We start from the raw sequence: 27,346 nt of genomic DNA, 5'->3' as shown, positions 1-27,346 counted from the left end.
GCAGTCCTTACTCCAGAGAAACGGTGGCACTGATCGCACCAAATAAACCGGAAGTGACGTAATTGCTTTGTGAGGCCGACGAGGACATTTTAAAATAAACATTTAGCTAAATGCTAACAGAGTGCTCGCGCAGGTGTGAGCCTACTGCCCCAGAAAAAAAACACGTTCAAATCGGTTCCACTTGTTAGATTTTAATGAACGGTGCTTCACATGCCATAGAGGGATCTAACAGCCGAAGATGTCAAGAAGTTTGATTCTGGGAAATAAAGAGCATTAACACCGTGGTGAGTAAGTGACAACCGCTGTCGACTGCTAAGTTAGCGCGTAGCCGCAGCTAGCACCCCGACGCCCTGCTAGTTAGCCCTCGGGTTGGCTGTCAACCGATTCTATTTTAGGATGTAACTCATCGACAGTGACCCAGCAAATAAATTACGATTATTACTGCGATATTATTTTCCTCTTGCAACGTTTGCAGAATGCAATCTGTGATCAAATTTAGCTTCGTTGTGTAGCCTGCTGCTATTAGTCTGTTAGCTGTTGCTAGCTGGCCAAGGCAACTAGCCAAGTCATTCATTCTGGCACAACTAAATGTCTCAAATTACTCACCCAGCGTAAATTGACGTACACTAAACGTTGGTAAATTAAATGTGTGTACAGTTGCTAGCAAAAATAGAAATTTGCAGTTACTGTTGTATTATGTATTGTAGTCCATATTACTTATTTTGATTTCAAAGTAAATGTTTACAGGCTAGCTTATTTCTGTGTGATCTGTGAACAGTTCCATGTTATTTTGCCTTCTCTCTTCCGATTTGTGGATTTACGTCGTACTAGCTGATAGATGACATCATTTCTTTCCCTATTGCAGGTGAGTGCTGATCTCAGCACCTTGGTCCATGTTTGCTGGACCATAGGGCATTGTGCTATACTAGCCTGAAGATGGCTGATTCAGAGAAGGCAGAGGAATTTGTTGATGCAGAGTGTCCCTCTGAGTGCCTTGATGAAGCACAGTCGGCCTCCGCATCCGCTCATGGAGATCAGGATGAACATTTAAAAACGGAGACTACGACAAGTACCAGCTCCCCTCTGAGGGAAAAGGAGGCAGACAGCCCCTTTCACACGGAGGGTGAGCAGAGTCTCCTCTCCATGCCATGTCTGATGAAGGAGCTCCGCAGAGACTCTCCGGAATCCCAGCAGGCCTCTACGGGGAGTGAAAAACCTGTCTCTCGCCATATCTACGAGAGCGACTCATCTAACCCCTGCATGCTCTCCCCCTCGTCCAGCGGCCACCTGGCTGACTCGGACACGCTCTCCTCGGGAGACGAGGGTGCTGCTCCGGCGGTGGGAGAGGAGGGAGAAGCTAAAATGGAAGCTGCGGATGATCCCAGCAAGGAAGCAGAAAAACAAACGGCCGCTTCAGCAGCTGTGGGTAGCGGGAGGAAATCCCGGCGATCGCGTTCAGAAAGCGAGAATCCGCCCAATGCCATGGCGGCGAAGAAGAACCGTTGCCAGCCCGCAGCAGTGGCAGGAGCAGGAGGCTCGGAGAAACAACTCAACGGCAAGCAGGCCAAAGCGAAAGGTCACCGGAGTCAGAAACACAAGGAGCGCATGCGTTTGCTGAGGCAAAAACGTGAGGCGGCGGCACGAAAGAAATACAACCTGCTGCAGGACAGCAGTACCAGTGACAGCGAGCTCACATGCGACTCCAGCACCAGCTCCTCTGACGACGATGACGACGACACCTCAGGAGGCAGCAAGACAATCAAGACAGATATTCCAGGTATACATCCACTCTTTGTAATACAGGCCTTGGTTAGAGCCGTAGATATCCCATCTCAAAGTACTGCCTCGCATAGTATGGTGAGTAAGTTGTGTGCATGATGTCAGCATTTCCAACGCCTCATATCACATATCTAGTGAAAACATATCATGGTAGTGTCAAATCAGCTTTTAAAAAATGACCATGCAGTCCTGCCATCTGTTGTGTTCTCATGCACATGCTATCTTCTCTCAGTTCATCTAAGTATACTCACTAGACGCTTTTAGCCATTCATTTATCCTAACATAACATTCAAACATTGTGCACGCCACAGCATTGTAGAGAACATTCTTCATTTCCTGGAAGCACATAAACACTTGTGTTTAATGTCATCTATGCCGTGAGAGCTGCAGTTCATCGAGGGAACCATTTTTATTTCTGTAGCCTTTTTCTGTAAATAGTGTTTTGTTACATGTGTGCTTGCTGTGTGGGCTGTGCGAGTCTTAACTACAGACACATTGTTTGGCCTTGCAGTGCAAAGAGAGAGGATTTGCATCAGGTGGTATTTATTCTTTTTTTAGGTCAGTTTGTTCATTACAGTAGTATGCATATCTTCCAATGGTTACCAGTTAAATAGCCTTTTTTATCTGTCTTTCATTTTGTGTCCGCCTTTCTGTTACACATTTAGCAAGCAGTTTGTCCTCATATTGCAGCTGTGGTTTATTTGTTCAACTCTAGAGGGTACCTGGTATTTATTAGCAGAGAGGCTTTTTGTACACTAAAATAAGAATTGAAACAAAAATAATGTTGATTTAGAATGAAATCTGTGGCCATATCAGCCCCACCAAGTCAGAGTCCAAGGTTCTTGCCAAGAAAAGGGTGTAGATCCGGCACCTTTTTTTAAGTACCTTGGGGGCTTATTCACGAGTGAGGCAACGACGAAACACGAGATGGACAGGCGGATTGGTGCGGCGTCAGCAGTGATGCAGACTCTGCACCACTCTGTAGCGGTAAAGCGGGAGCTGACTCAAAAGGCGAGGCTCTCCATTTACTGGTCAAGTCGGTAGTGACTGAATGGACAAGATCTTAGGTACAAGCAGCTGAAATGGGGTTTCTGCGTAGGGTGGCTTGGCTCTCCCTTAGAGACAAGGTGAGAAGCGCTGTTATCCGGGACCATCTCTTTACTAGAGACACTGCTCCTCCACATTGAGAGGAGCCAGATGAGGTGGCTCGGGCGTCTGGTCAGGATGACCATCTGGGAAGATGTTCAGGGCACATCTGACTGGTAGGAAGCCTCTGGGAATGACCCATGATATGTTTGAGAGACTGTCTCAGCAGAAGTCTGGGCTTCTCATCTCAGGCCCGTGACCTGACCCCGGATTAGTGGCAGAAGATGGATGGATAGAATTGTTTTAATTAGCTTTATTGTTCTGATGGTCACTATACAGAATATAACACAATATATTGGAACAATTCTTTATACAATCCTGCATTTATTTATTCAAATATTTGATTGTGTGTTGATTTCTGACCAGTGTGAAAATATGTGTGTAGTTGTTGTTTTTGGAGCCAATATAAGACATAAGATTGGACGAATATGAACACAGTGGGTATTTCGAGGGTTTTTTTCAAGTCATGTTTTCCAGTTTGAGTTGAACTTTTCACTTGCATTCCATTGTAACAATGGTCCTCGAGTGTGATCTTTTTCTGAAGTAAATAGTGGCTTGTGATGTGACACTTTCTACTTCGATTTTTTTTTTTTTTTTTTTTACACCAAGACCCGTTTTTTACCTGTTCGATCTAACCTTCTGCCATATTTGCGAGGAGGATTTACCTTTCAGTCTTAGATGGACGTGTTTATTTCCGGGTCACGCCAGTTATCACGTAAGCTGCCCGATCAGCCATCAGGGATCTGTAGGACAGGAAGATGTCAACCATTTTTGCATCCCAAACACAGACTGCATGATGTAGTCCATCAGCATGAAAGAGTTGGTCTGCACGTAACCAGAAACCAAACCAAACAATCTGTCATTCTCTCTGTTAACACAAACAGTCCACTTGGGAAGCATGAAACCACTGCCACTGTATGTTCTTAAGCCTTGGCCTCAATGTCTTTCAAGCTGGCTTCAGACGTGCGTCGGAGAGATCCAGAGTGGGCGCCCACATTCATGGGCTGCTGGACACCGGCTCGTGGGACAGGAACGGCATCAGCAGCGTTTTGGAGGAGGCCATGACACGCATCGCCGTCATGCAGCGCCAGACTGAAGAGCGATTCCGCGTCTGGATGGAAAAGCTTGCGCACCTCGACTCGGACGAGTCGTCCAAGCGCTCGAGCGATGCCCTGGAAGGGGGTCAGCAGCAGCCGTCCCAGGGAGCGCGGCCTTCCCCACCCAGTTCCTTTTTGCCGTCGTCCGAGTCTGCAGAGACGATGGCCGCCTACATGTTGGCGCGAGCAAACACGGGTCTCGGCACTGCCCCGATCAACAACAACAACATCCTACCTGAAGTAGTCACTCAGAACGGAAACCTTGGCGTTCAAGATCCTGGTCTCTTGAATGTTTAGATGTCACTTCCCCTCCGCCACTAGCAGTTCCACACTGTGATCTCACCAGCTGATGCAGGAACACGGACATTTGTATCTAAAGACGAATGATGGGAGGATGACCCACCTGGATAACAGCGGACCGGAGGCCTTGTGCACCAGCTGGCATTGAATCACTGTGAGATTTCGGAATATTTCAAACCCATCCCTTGATAGACTGCTGTTTCGGGGCTCCTTGTTTTTACTTCCTGTATGGCTTCCGTTTTTATGTTTTTATTCCCCGAGCTATACTTTCACACTCAATACGATTGTGTCGTTTCAAATCTAGCCGCCACATACCAATATGTCGCCAGGCAGGTGCAGCTGCAGAATAGCACGTGCCTTGTCATTCAGCAGTCATTTCTTTGGGACTCTGGTTGGGTCAAAGGCCAACAACGTTTGCACTGTGCATGTCTTGTGTGACAGACTTATTTTGGTGTCAGAGCTTTACTAACGTCTACACAGATAACACGGTGATCCGAAGAGCATTATACAAACAGGTGGTTTAAATGGCGTATTTTACATAGACTAGAAGTGTTTACATTTTGGATTTGGGCTTACATTTGCTGCTTTCACTGCCCTCTGAGCAGTAACTAGACACTTGAGAGAGAATATAGTCTTTTTTTAGGAGCCGATATACTATATGTAATATGTTGTCTGTATGTGTGTATACACACACATACACACACAGTAGGCATTAGGTGTGATTGTTTGTTAGCCCCCATGTTAAACCCCCCCTCCCTTTTGCACCACTCTGCCAGTTTGTTTGCATTTTGACTGAAATCAAAGTGCCCTTATCCTTTTGACTGAAAAGTCCATACCCACTCTGGAGTATTAGGGCCACACTGAAATTTAAAAAATACAACTACAAGAAAAATGTCACAGGAATAAAAAGTTGTACTTTTTTTTTTTAATTATTATTATTATTATTATTATTATTATTATAGCTATTGGAACACTTTGGCTGGTGACCAGTACAGGAATCTGAGTCAAAGCCTAGCCTTTAGCCTGGCTGTCAGGCTCGCAGTACATCTACACTTCAGTCTTTAGTGGGGCCGCCTCTGTCTACATTGCACTGGGGCAGGGGGAGAACAATATTTTTCCGGGTTGTGAATGCGGAATTGCAGACATGCAGGACCCACTGTATTCTAATACAATTACAGGTTTTGAAAACTAAGGTTTATTACCTGGAAAAAAATTCCTCGTGATTCTCTTAACGTTATCCTTGTATTTTCTTTTTCTCTCTTCCGTGTAGCACTAATACTCCTTTGTACATACCAGCAGAAAGACACAGCATGATGTTTACTGACCTCCTAAAAAGTGATCTGGGACTGAAGGATCATGTGATCTTTGAGGCTGTCTCCCCTCACATTACATCTAAAGGTGACCAGGGTGTCGCCATTTAAGCAATCCTGTCCATGAATGAAGGAGTCAATCATATTTATAGCTAGGATGTTTTCTGTATGCGTGTGCCACGTGTAGCCCCGAGAGATGTTTGCATGTGAATTCTATTAGCGTCTAGAATGTGAAAAGTCAAATTGCCACCAGGAAGCATGCGTGCAAGTTCTAACTTTGCTTTTGCTGATAACATCGGCAGACTGAAGCTTCCAGGATACTTCCAAAATGTGTATCTTCCTTTATTGTGCCAGTTTACCACCAAGCGTGTGCATTTAAGAAAAGAAAAGAAAAAAAGGACATTTTGTCGTTGGCCAAAGAGACAAGTTTGGTTTACACAAGTTCTTTTTCTATCTTCCTCACCTGGCCTTTGCCTGGCGGGTGTTTGGTTTCTCTGGTAACGCCACTACCTGCCAGTTTAAGCTATTCAGAGGCAGCATCCGTTCAGTACATGCTGTTCCTGCACGCACACACACACACACACACACACACACACACACACACACACACACGCCAGCATAGCAGCAGTGTGTGTTTGCCTCCTATTTGACGGGGGAGAACAAATGTTCCCGACTTCTTTTGTTTGGCTTTTATTATCCAGCTGCAGTTTTCTTTCTTATTGGAGAATGACCCTTTGGACATGTTTTGTATCTACTGTATTCTAGTGTAGTTTTATGTGAATGGCTGTTATTTCAAAAGAAATAAATGGAAACGAAGCAAAAAGTGGCGTATTATTGCATGCAAATACATACATGTAACTCCACACCTCGTGATTTACTGCTATATAAATGTTACACTGGCAAGGGACATAAAAAAAGAAATGATATTTTATTGGGTGCTGCATCCGGCCCCACACCGATCATTTCCACGCCATGTATTGAATAATCAAGTTTTCTCTTTGTTCTCTGCAGACGGGCCTCCAGTAGTGGGTCACTATGATATTTCAGACACTGATTCTAACCAGGAGAGTATGAATGTGGAGAAAGTCCGGCCCAGCGTCATAAAGCATGAGCTAGAAACACACAGAGGCCAGGATATGGCAGCTCGCTCCGGGTGTATAAGAACCATGAGCTCAATCGCAGGTCAGTTACAAACCCGGTGCATCCCGGTTGACACTCCTCCTTCCTCCTGCTCTACCTATCAGTAAACGCTGGACTTTTAGCCGCATGGGCGGGGTTTTCTGGGGTCTTGGTGCTGGCAAGGCGTCGCACTCTGCTGTCATTGCTTTTAAACGTCCCGCTGCCGCCTGAAGAACTGCACGCCTAGCAAGTCTAGCTGCTGGTGTTTATACGCCATAAATCAGGTCCACACGGACGCGTTTTGTCCGGTGTGCCAATTCCTGCTACAAACTGACTTTTTTCCCTCCCCCACAAACACGTGTCTGAGTCGTCATTGTCTCCTCGCCTGTATCTAAGCAGCTGCAAGGCCTGGAGCCACGCCCCGTCGTTAGACACTCCGCCCTTGTCCTTTTTTTGCATTGTGTGATTTGTGCTGGTTTGTGTGTCGTTTCAGGCCACACGGAGGTGGCTCACAACAAGGACAGTTGTCAACACAAGGGCCAGATTAACATCGCCTCCTCGGACAGCGAGGTGGAGATTGTGGGCGTTCAGGAGAAAGCTCGGTAAACGCACGCTTTATTCTGTGCCATTGACTTTTTTACATTTTCCACGCCAATTCGGTTGAATTGAAAGAATGTGTTGAATTTGACGGGTATCTTTGAATGCAATCCTTTAAGATTTCACTTTGAATTAGTTGACCCTCGCCAGTTTGATTCAAATTTCATGTCTTCCAAAAATATATTCATAAATTGCACGTTTCCCCCAACTTGACCATGTTCAATCTTGAAAAATTAATCAAAATAACGCATTCAGAAGAAGCAATGATAGTGGAGTATTCTACACGCGTCACTAGGTGGCAGTAATGTTACTGTTCAGTGAGACACACAAGCACCAGGCCTGATTGTCGGAACAACAGGCGTTTATCGCAGGTTTGAAGGATCTCACAACAAATGCTTACTTTATCTCACATATTGAGTGACGAGCGTACAAGTGACTATAGGGGTGTTATTTCATGATTGGAGAGCTCCAATCTTGTTGAAAAACATATTTAGAAGGTTGTAGACAGGTTTCCTGTAACTAAAAATGTTGCCTACCAGATGGCTTTCAATTTTTCCACTCAAAGCATGCAAGCAAAATTTGACACGTTTGATCAAAGATGTTAGGTCAAATGTAAGAAGAACGGTAAGACTATTCCACATTCTTCTTCTCTTAACACCTTTTGGAATAATCATACAAAAACATTCAAGTTGATCCCTGTTGAATTGAGGTCAAGAGACACGTGAGGCCTTATTTCTCCCCCCCTAAAATTTTTTGGGGTCAAATTCCAAATTGACTTCAGGGACATTTGACGTCTTTTGGTGTGTGTTCCAGATGCGCTCATCCTTGTGGGGGTGTGATCAAGAGCTTGTCTTCTTGGAAGGAGAACTCGGTGGAGCAATCGCACGGCCCAAACCATCCTCAGCTGTGGACTTCTGTTTCCCCTCAGTCCAACTGGGTGTCCCCCCCGGAGGTGGTGGACCTCACGCTGGACGAGGAGAGCGGACACAAATACTTACCTTAGTCGACCTCTCACACGCCCATCTTCCCCCTCCTCCTCCTCCTCCTCCTCACCCTTTGCCTCCATGTTAAGGCTGCTCCTGGACTCCTAAGTCGTCATGTATTTCAAAGCCATTTTATTGACGTGATTCCCTGTTATCATTTTAGTGTGTGGTTACACAGCACAGCACTTGTGAGCTGCAGGAGTGATTTCTATTTTAGATAGCCATACCCTCCCTCGGATGTCTTTTGTGTGTTTGTACCGTGGAAAAACCATAAAAGTTGCTGCTGGAGAGCTCGGTCAGTATGACAACATGGCGCCTGGCCCGCTCCACTACAGACTCTTTTCATAACAATACGTAGAAGTCTCGCCACTGGGTTCACGTTTTACATCAGGCTTTTTGCAGGTGGTCCACGTTTGGCGCTGCTGCTGCTGCTTTGGTTCCAAAAAGTACTACAATCTTGAGTAGAGCACACGCCGTGTGTCGTCAACTTCTCCGCCACGCTGACGCAATTTGAGTGCGCGAGTTGAGTGTGAATGTACGAGACGCGTTTTTACCTGTATTGAATGAATGCAACACAAAAAAAACTGCTCGAAAGAAATGTATCTTCCACTCAATACTGCATAACGACATGTCCTGATTGCCTTGAAATGTGCACTGTGTTCCTTTGAAATTCTTTTTATCCAGTAAAGCAGTGACTTTTGCTGTCTTGACAATGACTATTTTAATAGTAGAGGTCATTGACTTATAAAAGAGACTACATTAAGAGTAAGGGTGGATTTGTGGATCATCTTTTGTCACCTTGACATTCTACATTGTCCCCCCCCCCCCGCCGGTGACATTTTATTAGCCACGTTTTCTTTTTCGTTGATAGTTTTTCTGAGTCGTATGGTTACTTGAGGATAGTCGAAATGTGGACGTTTACTCTGCTGGTTACAGAAAGGGAAAAAAACTCTTTTTAAACCAAAGTAAAAATCATTTATATTCTTGTTTAATTTGGTCTAATCGCATTCTTTGGAATCAGTTGGACCCTTTGTGATATTGTTGCTGTCCATCCTTTTCATTGGACAGTAACAATGCCAGGTCACTTTTTAAAATGTATCTAAGCACCAATGCTTTTTTAACGCCACCGACACAACTTTTCCTTTTAGCATCATTTTATTTGGGCTTTGGTTGACATAACACAGGAGGGCATTGCTTAAGACATGGCTCTTCCACATAGCACGTTTGCCCTCGACGTTACCCTCAGCACTGATCATTTAACCTTCCTTCTGTTGCTTTTTCAGTGTCAGTATTTTAAATTAACAAAACCTGTTTATATTTTGTCGCTTCTGCAAGACCTTCCTTTAACTTATGTCTGTAAAACAAAAAAAAGACTATTTTAAAACAATAAACAGAATGTTATTTAATGACTTTCTTGTTCAGTCCTTTATTAACAAGTTTCCAATTTATGTTGATGGTTTGTTGTTTTTGTTACACAGTTTTAATAAGAGGCTGAGCTTGGGCCAAGGAAGTCATTTTTTGGGGAAATATTTTATCATTCATCGCTAACATTTTTTTAAATTAAGTCATTTTTCATATAATTTTAGTTTAATTTGAGCAGAACCAATTTTTATTGTGGAACAATAAAGGAAGTATTGGGGCCACATTGAAAAAAAACCCTGAGATTTCAAGAAAAAGGTTTAAATTCTCAAAATCTCACTTTTCTTAAATTTCTGACTTTTTTCACATACAAATAAAAATTGGGGATTTGGGGAATAAAGTCGGAAATTCATCAGAAATCGTACATTTACGAGAATTAGTCATATTTACAAGAATAGTCGTTAATTTATGTAAGTCTTAAATTTACGAAAAATAAAATGAATGAATAAATGAATAAAAGCTTGCCTGAAGCAAGAGGAAAGTTTCCTGATGAGCTACTCTATATTTTCCCTCTGATACAATGACACATAATACTAGTTTATTCTTGTAAAAAATGTTTTTTCCTCAAATTTGATGTTGCCCTATACGTGCCTAGTTGGATACATTGTAGACAATTTACCACCAGCATTTCAGTTCACAATGAATGAATCTTACAAGTTTTAGTGTTGCTTGAGTTTTAAACTGATTTTCCTCAAACAAAAACACAACCACCTTGCCCTCCAGCTTTTCTAACCTCTTGTTTTGTAATGAGATGTGAAGTGTTTAGTGTGGACATGTTCTGCTCTCCAAGAGGGGGGATTAATTGGCCTTATAGGTACAATACTTCATGAGACGTCTCATTGTTGTTCTTTATCCCGAGCCCCAAATAGTCTAGACAACTGCCTGGCAGCCAACAATGCAGTCCAACCTCACTCACAAAAAGTGAGGGTTTCAGAGGTCGTCCAGTGACACCTGCCACCAGGGGGGGACATATGGAGACCTCTCTTACAGAAAGACAAAGGACGAGTGCAGCAACACAACCAAAGACCCCTTAAGCCGTGGTCTTTTCACCCCTCAGGGTACAACAATCAGCTGTATGCTAATTTAACCACGCAAGACTGAAAAGTATCCTTCCACTTTTCAGCCTTCAGGTTTAAGATTTGGGGTTCAAATACTGATAGAAATGTAGTACGAGTTGGAGCCTGAGATACCAAATTGTCCCAAGCTGTACTCCCAATTTCAGGAGAAATCGGGTCACACATTTTCTGACTTATTTCCACATTACTAAAACAATCTTAGAGAAGATTCCGACTAAAATGTCATGATTTTAGTCCTGCACTGATAGTGATCCACTACACGTGTGGGAACTCTTTGTGCTACTCTGCAGACTCCAAGTAGGTGGGAACCGTAAGACAGTGACATATGGGACCAAGAGTTTTGTGACTGACCCCGTCTTACTCCCCGGGCCCATCTGCTCCCTCAGCCCCCAGGCTCACTACTCAAGGCACAGTCGGGTCACACTTTATCCGTTTTACGACATTCTGTTACCAGAGTTTGCTGTGTGTACAGTGTACTCCTTCTCCTGCTCAGGTGGCCAGAATTAGTTGAGGTTTCCTCTCTTCTCTGCCACAACAGATGAACCGCAGAAGTCAAATTGAGGACTATTCTATGAATCAGTTTTACATGCAGAAAACACTTTAAAACGCACATAAATACTTAATAAATGATGTATGGCGTGGACAAATGAACATTTAAGGTTATTTTTTTACCTTTGTTATGTATTAAAGGACTGAAAACAGGAAGGTGGTGATGGTGGTTGATCTCACTGTCACATCGTGTCTTTGAGAATGTATTCACTAAAGATAAAAGTAACCTTAAAGGTTTATTTATCACTTTTGTTCGTCATTCATATGCATTTACAATTGTGCAGTACAGTATTGTCGTAATAATACGACTGTATTTAAACATAACATTATGACTTTCTGTTCCTTTTTTAAATTCTTTCAGAGTGGTGGCCCTCATACTCCTTGATATACATACACAGTATGTCCATATAGACATACTGCCACAGAAGTGTGATAGCGTCATTGGATGGATTGAATGGAGGCGGGCAGTCTGAGCAAAGCAGGTCTGCCATTGGTTTAGCCGGATGACAAAGCCGAAAGACGGGAGGAATACCGGTCTGTGTGATTGGATGGAGACAAGGTCCAGTGATTGGTTGCTTTTTTTTTCGGGGAGGGGGTGTGCGTGTGAGTCGCCTGTCGGCTTGAATGTGCGAGCAGGGGGGCATTGGAGGGGATCACTTCCATGGACCATCTGTCTCCCTCGGCTCAACAAAGAAGGAGGACGCAGGATGGTGTTAGTCCATGTCGGATATCTGGTTCTCCCCGTCTTCGGCTCGGTTAGAAATAGAGGTATGTGTACATTTCTTATTTTGCTCTTTTTATTAAAATCGTAGAAAACCCAACCAATTCAGTAGCTTTGATGTCCTTAAATGATGTAAACAGAGCTGGCACCTGCTAGCAAACATCCCCGCTAACGTTAGCTGTCTTGCTAAGTAGCGTCATGTCATTTTTCACACACACACACACACACACACACACACACACACACACACACACACACACACACACACACACACATACAATACATAACATTAAATATGTATTGACGATTTAAAAAAAAATCTCTCATTATGAAGCAGCTGTCAGTCAGCGTGTTGACAATTTACGTCGAATAGATATATTTTTTTAAATTGTCAGCGTCGCCTGCTAACACCTAGCTTGTTAATTGGCAACAATAACGGTACATATGTAACGTTTGATCTCCATTGCTGCGGTTGCTCATTTCTCAACATGACTACTGACGTATTTGTGCGCAAGTGGCGCTCACCTCAAGTGTCAACTTGCGTCATTCTGCTCATTTGAAAAATATACGACTTTAAAATAACAGGATAGTTGTCAGTTAGGCGCAATCCAAAATCTGACGTACTGCTGCTACTACTACCAATAATAATAATCAGTGCGGGGGGGGGGGGCGTCGTCATTGTGCTGCTAATCCTTTCTGATTGTTGCACAGTACTACATGCAAAGTGTGGCACCGATGATTTCATTGTGCTTTTATTTGTGTTTCTTTTTTTCCCTGTTCCATAGTATCGAGGCTGGCTCCACATTCCGCATTTCTCAGACCTTTGTGTCCCCCCCTCCATTGTGTAGCTAACGATCATCTGCTGCTGTCTGCTGTTTAGCCTCTGCCTGTTTCTCTGCATCTAGCTGTTCTTGTGAACCCCTTCTTCTTCCTCATTTCCTCTTTTCCATCTGAAGACGACATTGGCATCTAAAAAAAACCTCACTCATGCCTTCTGTTGTGTAACTTGACTAAAGAATAACACCTTGTAGAGATATAGTGATACACAACACACATTGTCTTGGTTTACAACTGTCTTTAGCCAATAACAACTACTCATTGTGATTCTCCCATTAAGTGTGAATAGACAACATTCTGCTGTAAATTTCTGTAAAGTGGATACATTTTGATCCTCCCCGCCACCCCCTCAATAACATCACCCCCTCCTCCAAAAGATGGTTCGATCACAGCCGACAAAAGCTTGATCCAACTCTCCATCCTCGATTCTTAGCAAAGGTGCATTGAGACCCACCCCCACCTTAGCTCTCGAAAAATGTTCACCAATTGGCCGACAGAAAATGTATTCCATTGCAATTTGCCCTGCAAGGATGGTCCACTGCACCTGTGCACTCACCGGCCACAACATTAGGTACGCTAGCACCTTCCAATGAGATCCAAAACAAGATCTGTAGCCATATTCATTCATTAATGTAATCATACTAAATCACATACGTGAATATTCATGCCTGTTCCCTTGGGAATGGAGATTTTTGTACCAAAAAATATACATTTAGTATAAGAAATATTGCATTTGGAGGAAAAAAGTAAAACAAAAAATAATTGTGTTCCGAAATCTTAAAAAAATCAAATAATGTATTTAAGTTTATGGCGATGCAGCGCTTTTTGTACAAATATTTTAGTTAAATTCAACAGAAAATTGTCACACAACTCTGTCAAGAAGTGCAGTCTGGGCCAAGGAAGAAGCTGTTAGATTTCGGTGCGGATTCAAGATTTTTATTTGTACAGTATTGTTAATGCTGGGAAATGCAGCATTTCTTGAAATATATACTTCTTAGCATTGCTTCACAAAGTATCAAAGTGGCCCTTGCATCCAGTCATTTTTCAGCATGTGGCCCTTCCTGGAAAAGCTTTGGACACCCCTGCTGTAGACAGACTTCAGTGTAACAACTTTAATAATGATTTGGAGTGCATGAGAAAGTGGAAAGGAAAAACATAGCCTTCTATGACGACATGCTCATTTGTTCGCACGTATGGTATACTGCATGGCACAGCAGCAATACAACCAATGGTGTAATAATACGGGCAAGGAGCAAACTGCTCAATGCCAATATCGATGATTAGTTTCACACCAACAGCTGAGTAGCAGAGCTAACATTTTAAAGAGCATGTCAAGGTATATAAAGCTGCTGGGGAGAGCTACTGCCAGTTTGTGGAGTCAATGAAAACAGGAGGTTGCCTATAGAAAGCGGTTAATTCCGGTGTTCTTTTTTGTCTTAATTACAGACCTTTGATGGGTATTTGCTCTTTTGGGTTTGTTCAGCTTTGGTAGAGGTCTGCATTCCATACACAGTGTGCTTATTGTGGCTTCCACTATTTAGCTATGAATTATATGAATATCAATATCCACTTCCTAAATAGGCCTCATTTTTTTTCCTCCATCGGGTTCATGCATTATTCCTAGAGAAATAAAGGAAAATGGACAGAAAAAACAGTGTCAGCAAAAGCCGAGAATTATTATCCGTATCATATTTGTTGACACAGCTCTTGAAAAGGATCTCACTAGATTGTGCACCTAATTTGTATCCGATGATTGTATAGTTTAACATCCCCGTCCATGTGTGTAAGCCTTTTGCTCAATTTCAGCATCAAAGTGGCACGTCATCTTGCCATGTGCAGCAAGCCCCGTCACCCCCCGCCCCTCCAGTTGTTTTATAGCCATGCACAGCCTCCGTCAGAATGCTATCCATTTTACAGGGATGTGTATCCTTGCACTGCTGTAGAGCTCCTTTATTTTTAGACTCAAAATGTCCTTTTCTGTTTTTTTTTAAATTAATTCTTTGGTTGTGGTTTTCTACCTCATGTTCTTGTATTATTAGATCCTTAATGCATGGTCATTTTTTTCTACTTTGATTTTGTCCACATTGAACAGCAGATTCCAATGTAATGTTGGTGTAGAGATGTCCCTGCTGTACTGAAATGTGCTGTAAAGCATACACATCTACTCATTGGATGCTGCTTCTGTTCTGTTAACCCTACAGAGAGCATGGTCGGGCCTTGCCTTTCGCCTCTTATTTGCATGGTATTATTGTGGTTATGCAGGACTCTATTACTATTATTATTATTATGATTATCTCACAGTGCCACACACACATACATATACACTAATATTTTCCAATAAAGACTGTAGTTTTCTTCCTAACCTTCAGTGTGCTTTTTGCTGATTTTTCCATGTGCCCTCGCCGCCCCCTCCCCAACCACACACACCGCCCTCTTCTGCCCCTTCCCTCCCTCCTTCCCTCTCCTCCCTCCACACTGTGCTGTCACTGAGACATTTCCCCCTCACTCTTTATGTGCTCCCATTTCTCAGCTGTCTCTGACAGGCGATTCAACTTGCGGCTGCGCGCAATTTTGTTTACAGTGAAGCCTCCGAAGGGTCAACCTCTGCTTTTTGAGGGGATTTAGAATGAAATTTCCCCATAGGAAACAATGGAACTAGAAATAATACCATGAAATACTTGGTCTTTATTAACTGTGTAGGCTGTGTTTTAAATGGCTATGTGAACAGTCTTACGTGTGTAAAAAGACCTTACCAGCTGTTCATGTACTGGGGTGTCATGAGACGATACACGAGATCCACCCACCGAGGCAGACTGGGAGTGACAAATTGTACTCGCTCCGTTCATGCCCTTGTTCTATAGAACAAACTCACATGGTGCTGAAACCATTACACAGGGTGAACAGTTTGTAGGAGAGAGACGAGGAAAACGGACACGCATGCACATGGCAATATAATGTGGCCAGTTTTTATGATTATATATTGTGTGATTTAATTAGTTGATTTTGTGTGATCTTGTGACACCCCTGGAGATTACTGTGTATACCTTGGAGCTAAGCCTCTTTGCATTAAAAGTAAACACAGGGGCCTGGGTGGGTTCTGGCTGATGCCATTGTATAATATGCATGCCATTTTTTAAAAACAAAAAAACATGCATTGTTAGTATTAACATGTTGGCTTTTTTCATTACATTGTGCCTTTTTGCTCTATTTTTCCTATTCTATTTGTTGTAGGACACACAACACCCCAGGTAGCATCAAACCCATTTGTGGCAGTCCATGAATTTATATATTTTATACCATGTATTTATAGATTGTTACCGACCTAGGGTGAATGAGATGTTTTCTGCCAAAAATCAGGAAATTTGCAGGGCCGTGAATTTGTGGATATATACATACATGCATATATGATTTTTGTATTTTTTTTATTTTTTTTTTTAAACCAAACTGGCAATATTAAGCACACTTGCACAATCTAATGCTATCCTATACAAAATTTATTTATAAAAAAAATAAATTGTTTACCTTTTTATGCACACACACAAACGGGACACAGTCATTGTAATGCAGGACAATTGATCAAAAGTGAGCATAATTGTGCGGGTGTACTCGATGGTAAGTGATATAAATGACACGTAATCCACAACACATTAACATAATAGCCCTGCCTTGTATCTCATTGTCCTAAATTAGGTTTGACAAAAGAGCAGTTTTATTGTTCCACCAATTGTAGCCTCCAGAATGACCTTCAGTAAATCACTGCGTCTCTCAAAGAGATCCTATGTATTAAAGTCCCCATAAAAGGCGGCTTGGTGGAGGGCCATTGCCGGTATAAACCAGCTTTATTGTAAAACTGATTTGATCGCGTTAAGTCCTTCCTCCTTGACATTAGAAGGAATGACAAAGCAAACACTGACACGAAAGATGTTTCTTCTTTTAGACCGTTACGATTTGGGTTGTACGTCTGTTTGGAGAATTTAAAATACTCTCAGGAATTTGGTTCTCAGCAAGTTTAGATGCAGGCTTCGGGAACCCAGCAGCTGACTAGGGTACAGTTGCATTCGAAATGATTCAACCCACATTGTAAATCACACTCCCTTTCAAAATGTACAAACTTCCAGTTGATGGCCAATAATTTAGTATGAATGGGTTTTGGATAAAGTCATCACACAGCAAATTAATAATCAAAGGGTAGCTAAGAAATCTCCAATACAAGTCCAAGTAAAAGCATTTCATTGGTTGTGGCTGCGGGCCGCTTCTGATGTCAGCTTTTCCCTGGGCTCTTCTAGCTCCCTCTGGTGGACAGATGCCGCATTGCTATGATGAAATGCATTATGGGAAAATGTTGTTCTAATGGTACAGTCTCGTCGTCTTTGTTTGTCAGTGAACCAAGGAATGGCCTACAAAATAACTTGTGTTTTCACTTTTGTTGAGGAATTTATTAGCTGTTTTTTTTCCCTGTTGAGTTGAAATTTCCCAACCAGTCAACTTACATCATCTGCATTGAACCAGAAAATATCCTGCTAGCTACGATGAATTTGACCTTTAAGAGGAATTTTTGGATGGGACCACAATAAAAATGGTATGATCTGGTCATCCTCCATTAACTAAGGCGTTGGCTACAATGCTCTCCCCCCCCACTGTTTTTTTACAGTTCAGCCTTTGTTGTGCTCTACTGAGTGACATTCCAGTAAAGGTCATTAGTGCTGCATTATTAATTGATGAGTTATTTCCGCTTTTGTGGGGATAGATAGGCTGCACAGGCTGGCCGAGTGTTGCATGATGGGATAGCGCTGCACCAGACAGCAGACTGGGGGATTATGGTTGAGAGAGAGAGAGAGAGAGAGCGAGGAGGTGTGATTCTAAAATTGCAGGGAGGGAAGGGGAGAAAGAGTGGCTCCATGTCAGACTGCTGCAGTTGGGTGTGGGCGGGGCTTTCAGGCCCATCAGTCAAGCAAGGACACGGTGTAGGGGCGAGGGGCGTTTCTCGGTAAGCAGCAGCTCAGGGTTGACCAGAGGTGGTGTGACAGTGGGGGTCTACTCTGCACCAATGTGAGCCAAGGCAGGGGGGATACATGTGTAACAGACCTCGTTACTGCAGGCACCACTGCAATATGTCAAATATTAATGTCAGGGCCTGGTGCCCAGAGACACATCATTTGATATTTTCACGCTGAGGTTCTGGCCTCCCTGGGCTCACAGCCTATATATGGATGAAACCTATGGCTTTTTAATCAATCAACAGCCCAAATATGACATTTATGCGCCACAAGCTCGAGCAAATGTAGTTTTCTCTTGGATTTACGCTCAGTGGAGCTGAGCAGTCTTCAGGCTGTATGCTCAGCAACCATGCAAATATTCCGTCAGGACAATTCATGTAAACAGAATGTGTGCTTACCCTAACAGGTAGTAATTCAGAGTCATTTATAATGCACATTTGCATATTCATTACTAATAAGTACAACTGCACAATCCAGTGAGATCCAAAAGAAATAATATTTTCAAAATATTTGTATTATTGCGCTTCTAGTTTCCAGTCATGCTACTTTCTGTGTCTGGTTGAGTAGATTTTTAATTATAATAGTAATAAACATTTGCAAATGGAAGTCAATATACACCACATCAATGGCACACATGCATATCACGTAGTCGCTCCTCATTTGTTGTCACGACGGCTTATCACCTACATCCCGAGTGTCATTTAATGAAGAGAAATTGAACGCAGAGCCATGACGTGTGAAGTTGAATGAGTTTTTCCCACCTAAAACTCCTTCCCGCCCTTCCACCTCTCTCGGTACTAAATCATTGGCATTGATTATTTGGTGCAGTGCAACTCAATACAAAGACGGTGGGACGGTGGGACTGCCTAACGGTCTCATCTATCCTCCACTACGGAAGGCACGGGGCCATTCCAGGACCTTACTTGACCCTAACTTACAATATACGTACAATATAGTAGGCACAGGTCGCAGGCAGCTTAAGCAGGTTAAGGGTTTGAATCTCCATTGTTTACTGCCTCCACATTTTCCAATCCATCTTCCCTTTAAAAAGGAAAACTGCAATCTTTGGGGATTTTTGCCCATCATCCATGATCCTTATGTGAGACATGAGCACGTGTCTTTTTCCTCTAAATATTGAAACACAAAGCCATTCTTGTAGTGTTAGCATGTAGCACTAGTGCTAAACAAATAAGAGCATAATGAACCCCTTACAAAGTCCGCTCTCACTGGGATGCTGACTAATACGATGGTTGTGTCCTTCAGCACAAAACCGCCCAGTTGGTAAAGGCAGGCTCCGTCCACAAGGGAACAATGGGATTTTTTTTCCAAAAATATTTGGGTCCACACTGCCGGATTAGGACGGGAACGGCTCACTGGGTGTTACACATGTAACATACAAGGCATATCATGTGACACGTCAACACGTCCAACGAATGCGAATAAGTCCATCGTCCTGCGGTTTGGTCCAGGTTGGTCCAGACTTAGGACCAAGTGGAATTACTTCTACCAGTCGTTTTGGAGAACAAGACAACAAAATATCAGGAGAATGTCGACGGGGGTGAGTTGTGTCCATTGAAATAATCAGATATAACACTCACTTCTGGTCACGTGATGGCAACGGTGACGTCATCGTTTTCAGATTTTCCCATTCTGTAAGCTGTTTTCAAAAAATACATTTTCAGGGCACCCAGAAGGCTGAAACGATAAAATACTTTGCCATCCAGACCTGAAAACATTTCCATATGGATGGCCCCTCTGTAAAGTCCTGAGGTACAAAAAGCTAATATTTGACAATGCTACATGGGTGGCGAGGGAGGGGGTCATCATTCATAGGGAAGCCTGGGAAAGTAGAATTGTGATTGAGCTGCAGATGGGTGAGTGAATGGTATGTCTTTATGTCTCAGTCATGTGATTGACAGGCAGTCAGTCCAGGTTGTATCCTGCCTCTCACCGAAGGCCAGCTGGGATAGGCTCCAGCCCCATCATGGATGAAATGGCTGGCTGGGTCACAGTCAGTTTCATTCCCTTCCTGCTGGGTGGTCATTGTCTGGAGAAGATACTCCACAGGGATGTCAATGTGTCCTCCATCTGTCAATATGACTGCCAGTGAAATGTCTTCTTGTGTGTCCTTGTGCGCGGTGGACTTCAAAGTTCATCTTGCAGAGCTTATTTGGATCTTTTCTGATCACGCAGGAGCACACTTTACCAGGCACCAACACAGCCATGCTACCTCCTGCCGACACTTTCACCTGGGCGCCCCGCAGGCGCCCATCTCAGCAGAGTTTCCTTTAGGGCACGCCAGCCAGCCCCCTCAGACGGGCCTGGCCACCCACCTTCCCCCCGCGCACCACCCGCCCCTCACTGCCCTGCCCGCGGCCCCTCAGTTCCAGGACGTGTCGGGGCCTCCGTTCCTACCTCAGGCCTTACACCAGCAATACCTCATCCAGCAGCAGCTTCTGGAGGCGCAGCACCGCCGTATTCTACCCCACTCCAGGTAAGAGCATGCCCCATTGCTCTGAGGTACACACGGACATTTTCATCTCATCATTTCCATTCCATTGCAAACAGAAGATCCCAGGAGCGTATCCCCCTTAACCCTCACCGACTACGGTCCGTCTACGAGTACTCGCCTCCGCTCCACGTCCCCCAGCCAATGACACAGCAGCCGAGGTACCTCGCTGAAGGCACAGACTGGTGAGTCACCCTCTTAAACGAGGAGCCGTATGGCCACGGCAAAGCTGTCCCGCCATTCCCAACCCACTCCCACGTGCTGGTCTGTCACAACGGCCGCTGCGATGACTGTCTGTGTGTCCCACAGGGATCTCAGCGTTGATGCCGGCCCGCTCCCTCACCACCAGTACCACCTACAGCAGCTCCCGCAGCATTATCAGCACTACTTGGCCTCCCCCCGAATGCACCACTTCCCCAGGAACACGTCCTCTGCCCAAGTGGTATGTCATGTCATGATGCACGTCCACAAGGCCAATCCGGTCCTGCTGCGACAAAAATGGCTGACATGCTGTGCCATGAATGCTATATTTTGGGACCCAAAACACTATATTCTCTAGTATTAAGAATTACAAGCTTTCGGTATGGAGCTGACCTCTGCCAAGGCAGAATAATCCTATTGTGGTTGACCTTCATGTACAGTACACATCTTCATGCTTGCTTACTGTATGTCTAAGATTGCAAATTGACCGTTCACTTTCACAAATGTAACAACATAGCGCAAAGCTGATGAATCATGTCAGTGACCCTTGAACTGTATCAAGTTCAGCTCATGAAAGACTGGAGCAAAAACAAAAAAGTGTCAGGTTTATATTTTCGTTGAAATAAACAGAAGGACTCAAAAATAATCCAGAAACGTAATGCACAGCTGTTTGGGTTTGGTTTTTTTGCCAGGTTGTGCATGAAATCCGAAACTACCCGTACCCTCAGTTGCACTTGTTGGCGCTGCAAAGTCTGAACCCCTCCAGGCACGCCACTGCGGTGCGGGAAAGCTATGAGGTAAAATATACTCGCCACAGCATCAGCAAAGTTCCATCTGTCAAACTTGGAGCTGACAAAGTTCAAAGTTGCGACAATTGCGAGTAAGTATCTTCTCAAATGTTCTCCAGGAGCTGCTTCAGTTGGAGGACCGTTTAGGGAGTGTCAGCAGAGGCGCTGTTCAAACCACCATCGAGAGATTCACCTTCCCACACAAATATAAAAAGGTACAGGAAGGAAAATGGTCTTCAGTCCACAAAGTCTCTGACTCTCTTGTCCCCCGTCCCCTACCAGAGGAAGCCCCTGCAGTTAAAGATTGGGGAGGAGGAGACGGACGTGGATGAGAAGTGTACCATCTGTTTATCCATGCTGGAGGATGGGGAGGACGTCAGGTCAGTTGGTCCCCAAGAGTAAACTCCACACAATACATCTCGAAACTCACTCTTATAAGTAGAGGCACAACAGCTTGTGGAAAATGAGGAAGGCTAACCAGACACCTGGTTTTATCGTATTGTTGAAGTTTGATGTTGATATACCTATCATATTGGAATTAATGGCATTGTTATTCATGGCAACAGCCACGTTGCAGAATACAAACATAGAAATACTCTAGAAAGTCATAGTTGGCAGTACATGAGCGGGTTGAGTTACGGCATACGTGTCCTCAGCTGTCTCGTGTTGCCTGTCAGATTGATGACTCGGCAGAATGCGTGCCATTTACGTCTGACTTGACAAATTCAAGTCCCCCTCGGAGTTGTGGCACATGGACTGACGCCTGCCCCCTCCCTCTGTCCCGCAGGAGGTTACCCTGCATGCACCTCTTCCACCAAGGCTGCGTGGACCAATGGCTGGCGACCAGCAGGAAGTGTCCAATCTGTCGAGTTGACATCGAGACACAGCTGAACGCCGACAGCTGATGAGATTTCACCCCCCCCCTCCAACTTGTTGGTAGTGGTTCCTGCTTTCTTCCATCCACAAACACCCCACCCGCACCCCACCCGCCACATCCCTCTCCTTTCTCATTGGGTGCTTTTGCCAAAATGTCTCCAGACTTTGATGTGACATCATCGCTTTACTGAGCCAAACCAGGAAGTAGAAGTGCACGAGGACTCTTCTCTTATCTCTTTTAAACACAAGCACATCTCTCTGCGAGCGAGACACAAACCGTGGCGTCCACACAGGGTTTTTGTTGTAGCTTGCTGGTTCTATACGTGGTTACCGTGCTGCTGCTGCTGCTGGTGTTGTTGTACTGTAGGCGCCTTCGGGCTGTGTAGCATGTCCTGAAAGCCATGACTTAAATGTCCCGAGCACTCAATACCCTGCAGTAAGCTGGCGACTGTCTCCCTCTCTTTCTGTGTGTCTCTCTCTCTCTCTCTCTCTATATATATATATATATATATATATATATATATATATATATATATTCATTCTATCTTCCTTCTTCCATACAAGGAAGCTGAACAGAAAACGCCGTGTTTACCTTTATATGATCGTAGAGTAGCAGCAACCAACGCGTCATTTGTGGCGCACCGATGCCTCCTTTGGGGCCCGAACGCCATCTGTTTGAGTGTTTTTTAACAATTCTATCGTGCAGCTTTGACGTTGTGCAATACGCTCAAGTAAAGTTGGAGGTACCGAGCCAAACAGAAATTCAAGGAAAAGCTGGAAACTTTCCATGGGAATTAACAGGAAGAATTATTCAATTAAGGAAAGTGGATTTTAAAGTCCCAGAGAAAATATTCAAATAAAATGAGAATTATTTCATGCACATTTAGGTGTTGGGAATTATAGGTCGGTATTTATTTTGTTCAATATAAAAGGAAATTACCGTCCAAAACATACATTTAAAATGATAAATATATTAAAGTGAATTTAAATAATGTATACACATATTGGAGGTAATTTATAATACACAAATTTCCACTTAATACAGTGTATTAAATACACCTTTAAAATGTTATGTTCAAGAAAATACATAATTTTTTAATATTTATTATAAACAAACATCCAATCAATTCTGTTGAAATGAATTTTAAAATAATGCAGTTGATAAATATTTCCAGTATTCTTCCATTTAACTTCCCATGGAAACTTTCAGGAGAGATATTTCACGTCCCCTCGTTGCCAAACAAATTTTGCTACATGGGTGTGCTTGCGTTGTTTGTGGTGAAAGTGCATATGGCCAAAAAAGTGAAAAAAGCCAAAAAAAACCCCAAACAATAATAAAAATGGAAGCTATCATGCAGTGCATTAGTAGTGTTTGCCGTTAGCAACTCCAACACTGATGGTTGATTTATTTCATGGGCATACGGTGTTTACGTTCCCAAACTGGATGAATAAGTACAATAGTGGCAAAGGCTTCTCATTGGCTCCTATTTGTGTGTTTTTTACGTATTGATCTATTTGTGCGACAGACACCCCTGCACACACACACACACACACACACACACACACACACTCTCTCTCTCTCCCCCCCTTGTGGTTGCTATGCTGGTTGCTATGCTGTACTGCTGTAGAATGTGGCGTGTGATGGAGGCAGCCTCTCTCTCAGTGCACACAGACACATTGGGTCATTAGAATTTAAAACGCGTGTCCGTGGATGCCTTCAGGACCCCTCCCGAGCGTCCTATACGCACTGTGATGTATACTATGAGTAAATCTTTCTGTCTTGTGCACTGCCAGTGTTGACACTGCCTCCTCGTCCGTGATTGATGAAGTGTTCATAGTTTACACAGGGTGTTGTCCATTGAGATGCCTTAAGTATTTAACAATCATAATTTATTACTAACTGTAGATATGGTGGCTATTTAATTGGATTTTTTCCTCTCCTGTTGCTCCAAGGGATGAATCATGATTTATTTATGTGGAAATAACACACAGAAATGCTCGGAAAAAGCGATTACCTCATCTTTTTCTTTCTAGGTGGGAATGCTTTGCATGCAGCTTGAACACTAAAGGAATATTTAAAATGATAATAATAATAATAATAATAATAATGATGATGATAATAAGCACTGCTGTTCCATGTGGTGCTGTGAATCTCGCTTACATTCCATCCCATGCAACACTTCCCAATGCTGTGACATAGTGGACAAACTGGATTGGAGTGGGCTGCTTTTCAGTTTGTGTGTTTTTATTGGTACTCTTCTTTTGCACTCATGTGTGGAGATAAGGGAACCCTCTCACTGGCAACAAAATGTACTTTTTTTTGGATGATTTGTATTACCGAGAGGAGTGGGTTTTTTTGGTGACACTCTACGTCTTAACTCATTAAAAAAATAAAAAATAGTGCCTCGTCGTAGCGTTAGGAGCTATTTCCATGTGATTTATCAAAAATTGGATTAATGGATTGAGCCAAGTTAAAAAAAAAAAAAAAAACGCGTACCAAATATAACATGGTGTTTTTTCCCCAGAGAAAAAAGGCTAAAAAAAAGATGTGTCGTCTTATATTTGGGTTTTAGAGATTTATCCCCACAAAATGCGAGTTAAATAAGCAGCAGAATAAGCGTTAGCTTTTCCAAAAACAAAGAACACAGCAGCAATGTGGTCAGCTCCGATATGTAGTGTTACCTTTCGGTCGTGTCCTAATCTATTTATTACCCGGCGAGTAACTTGCCAGTGTGCTGTGGCACTACACCAGTAAAAATAGTTCTTCAGTGTAACAATAATAATAACAATGCACACAGCAGCAGCAATGAAAACAAGGTGTAATTTTTTGAGCATAACGTCAAAATAAAGATTTTTTTTTTACGAGAATATGAAATGAGGAAAATCATGTCAGTTTTGCAGCACACTGTTGAAATATTAAAGAAGTGTTTTTTTAAGGGTTGCAGTATGAGAAAAAAGCTATTTTGCTAAATCAGGTTGTGGAAAAAGTTGTAAGATTACGGGACTAAAGTCATTATATTATGAAAGTAAATCAATTTAGTATTTTTTCTTAACGTTTTCCAATAGCCAACCTGAATAATTTCCCCCAAAATGGCTCTTGAAAAAGCGTTTCGGTTAGTCATTTTGAAAATACTTTGAGATTTCTTGATATCCCGTGGAAATAATTCTAACAACAAAGAGGCACGTCTTTTGCTCCCCCCTCCATTTTTCACTCTCTCCTCTCAGTTTCCTTTCAAAGTGTACGGAAGACAAGGTTTCTAAAGCACAACTGTTTAAAAAAACTGCATGTTTTCTCAGGTTTTAATGCACTGGTTCAATGGAATATGGTTGAGGTTTAATATAGGAACAATATAACAGTACCGAGTATTGATTTTGTTGCTGCTTGAACAAGAAGAAAATAGCCCAAAAAGTGCCAGTGAAAGGGCTGCCGCCATCCTTGTGTGCGCGCGCGTGTGTGTGTGTGTATAAATCTGCTGTTTTAGCCGTGACTGCGCAATGTTTTTCAATATAGGATATTTTATCTGAAAATAGAATTATTTATCATTAATATTAAAGCAATAGCGCATTAATGGTGACGAGTGTGTGGATGAGCAAAATACTTGTTAGATTCACGTGTGGTGGAATTTTTGTACTTTATTTATTCTTACTACTAATAATGATCATTTCAAAAGTGGCATTGCTAAACGCAAACTGTTTTTTTTTTTATTATTTTGGAGTTGTTTCATGGCTTGTATATTATCCTTTTGTATGTCCTCTTTTTGTAATAAATTCGATAAAATGGTAAAACGGTTTGGTCTGATCGTTTTAATTATTTACTAATTCATAATGTTACATGAAAGTAGTCATACTGTCATTAAATACACATTACAATTTTTTTTTGACTAAAAGTCATAATATTATTAGGAAAATTTCATAATGCAATCAGAAATGACTTTAATTAGTTAATTCCGGTGTATAAATCACTACCTTTTGGTCAAACGTCGAACCCTGTGGCTTATAGACCGTGCGGCTAATTAAGGCTAAAAACTACATTTCCCACAAGGCTTTGTGTGACCCTGCTCTCGTGACATCCCATGTACTTCAGAACCACTAATAGTAGTAGTAGTAATAGTAATAGTAGTAGTACCAAATGTGTATCGGAAAACGCGAGTACTAAGGTAGTCCACCATAAGGGCAAAAAAGGTTCAGGAAACAACAACAAAAAACGTCGAGAAGCCACTTCCCGTTTATTAGCCATCTCTCGTTGATTGGAGCCGGTGTGTGAGCAATAATGAGCACTGTTTATTTAAAACATAATTAAAACATTGTTGGACTTGAAATGATTCAATAAACACCATACATATACCCCCAATATTGCAAAGTCTGTTATGATGAATAAAAACAAAAAGGAAATGCAACATATAAAGGTGGGGACGTACCTGCATCCAGGAGAATCCACGCACTACGATGACTCGAAGTCGGCCACGCAGGTGCCCCTGATGACCGGTGGTTCTCATCAAGTCCAGAGGATAACTCCAGCAGAAATGGGGTGGAATGTCCCAACTATTTCCCAAGGGACTCCACGTACATCACGCCACAGGTGTACACGTCGTATCCGCTATATACATCAAGAAATAAAAACATATAAAATGTCGTGTTGTTGTCTTGGAAAAGACTAAACGACCTGTCCACTTATCCATCTAACACTGGATGCCGAGAAGAGGCAACAAGACGTAGATGTACTTCTAGTTTTTGTTTATGGCGGATGGCAACCAAAGTCTAGGCGCATACTGCCACCTACCGTACCGGAGTGTAATCGCGTTCTTCTTCTTGTTATTTATAGCGGGTCGCAATCAACGTCTAGGTGATACCGCCACCTACTGTATCGGAATGTCGACGCTTTGTGTACATTCGCATTGACAGCCCGGTAATGACTTCTATCATAACTTCTATCATATAAAATACACCAAGACATTCATTTAAAGGCAATGGTTTTAAGGATAATCGACATAGAAGATTAGTGGATTTGTCTGTCAAGACAAGGAAACATGGCTGCTTTGTGC

The 27,346-nt window shown here is 42.9% G+C and overlaps 2 protein-coding genes and 1 long non-coding RNA gene across 4 annotated transcripts; 2 read left to right on the top strand and 1 right to left on the bottom strand.

The window, feature by feature from the left end:
- The first annotated feature begins 82 nt into the window (after positions 1-82).
- On the top strand, positions 83-9,713 carry ark2n (arkadia (rnf111) N-terminal like PKA signaling regulator 2n). Of its 2 annotated transcripts, none has more exons than XM_058064251.1 (5): positions 83-288; positions 866-1,777; positions 6,644-6,814; positions 7,245-7,353; positions 8,162-9,713. In XM_058064251.1, the coding sequence occupies exons 2-5, from the start codon at positions 937-939 to the stop codon at positions 8,349-8,351; spliced, it is 1,311 nt and encodes a 436-aa protein (XP_057920234.1). In that variant the 5' UTR covers positions 83-288; positions 866-936; the 3' UTR covers positions 8,352-9,713. The 2 variants fall into 2 exon arrangements, with proteins under 2 accessions (XP_057920234.1, XP_057920233.1); XM_058064250.1 differs by having other exon boundaries at positions 84-284; positions 8,162-9,712.
- LOC131113553 (uncharacterized) lies at positions 1,799-27,021 on the bottom strand. The gene is made up of 3 exons (XR_009121507.1): positions 26,723-27,021; positions 3,591-3,668; positions 1,799-3,125 (listed from the first exon to the last, which is right to left on the bottom strand). It is a non-coding gene; the product is annotated as an uncharacterized LOC131113553 (long non-coding RNA).
- On the top strand, positions 12,001-26,075 carry ark2ca (arkadia (RNF111) C-terminal like ring finger ubiquitin ligase 2Ca). Its single transcript, XM_058064253.1, has 8 exons — positions 12,001-12,143; positions 20,124-20,424; positions 20,499-20,624; positions 20,749-20,881; positions 21,333-21,437; positions 21,548-21,643; positions 21,711-21,808; positions 22,216-26,075. The coding sequence occupies exons 1-8, from the start codon at positions 12,083-12,085 to the stop codon at positions 22,331-22,333; spliced, it is 1,038 nt and encodes a 345-aa protein (XP_057920236.1). The 5' UTR covers positions 12,001-12,082; the 3' UTR covers positions 22,334-26,075.
- Positions 27,022-27,346: the final 325 nt, after the last annotated feature.

The sequence above is a fragment of the Doryrhamphus excisus genome, chromosome 2, assembly GCF_030265055.1.
Source record: "Doryrhamphus excisus isolate RoL2022-K1 chromosome 2, RoL_Dexc_1.0, whole genome shotgun sequence".
Taxonomy (NCBI): Eukaryota; Metazoa; Chordata; class Actinopteri; order Syngnathiformes; family Syngnathidae; genus Doryrhamphus; species Doryrhamphus excisus.
Note: the sequence above shows the minus strand (reverse complement) of the source record. Positions and strands in the feature narration are given on the sequence as shown.

Bases quoted from the DNA above. Each gene is read 5' to 3' on its own strand.
- ark2ca (XM_058064253.1), top strand. From the start codon at position 12,083: ATGGTGTTAGTCCATGTCGGATATCTGGTTCTCCCCGTCTTCGGCTCG. The intron at 20,625-20,748 runs GTGAGTCACCCT...TGTGTCCCACAG, and splicing joins CTCGCTGAAGGCACAGACTG to GGATCTCAGCGTTGATGCCG. The intron at 21,644-21,710 runs GTACAGGAAGGA...GTCCCCTACCAG, and splicing joins TCCCACACAAATATAAAAAG to AGGAAGCCCCTGCAGTTAAA.
- ark2n (XM_058064251.1), top strand. From the start codon at position 937: ATGGCTGATTCAGAGAAGGCAGAGGAATTTGTTGATGCAGAGTGTCCC. The intron at 6,815-7,244 runs GTCAGTTACAAA...GTGTCGTTTCAG, and splicing joins AACCATGAGCTCAATCGCAG to GCCACACGGAGGTGGCTCAC. The intron at 7,354-8,161 runs GTAAACGCACGC...TGTGTGTTCCAG, and splicing joins GGCGTTCAGGAGAAAGCTCG to ATGCGCTCATCCTTGTGGGG.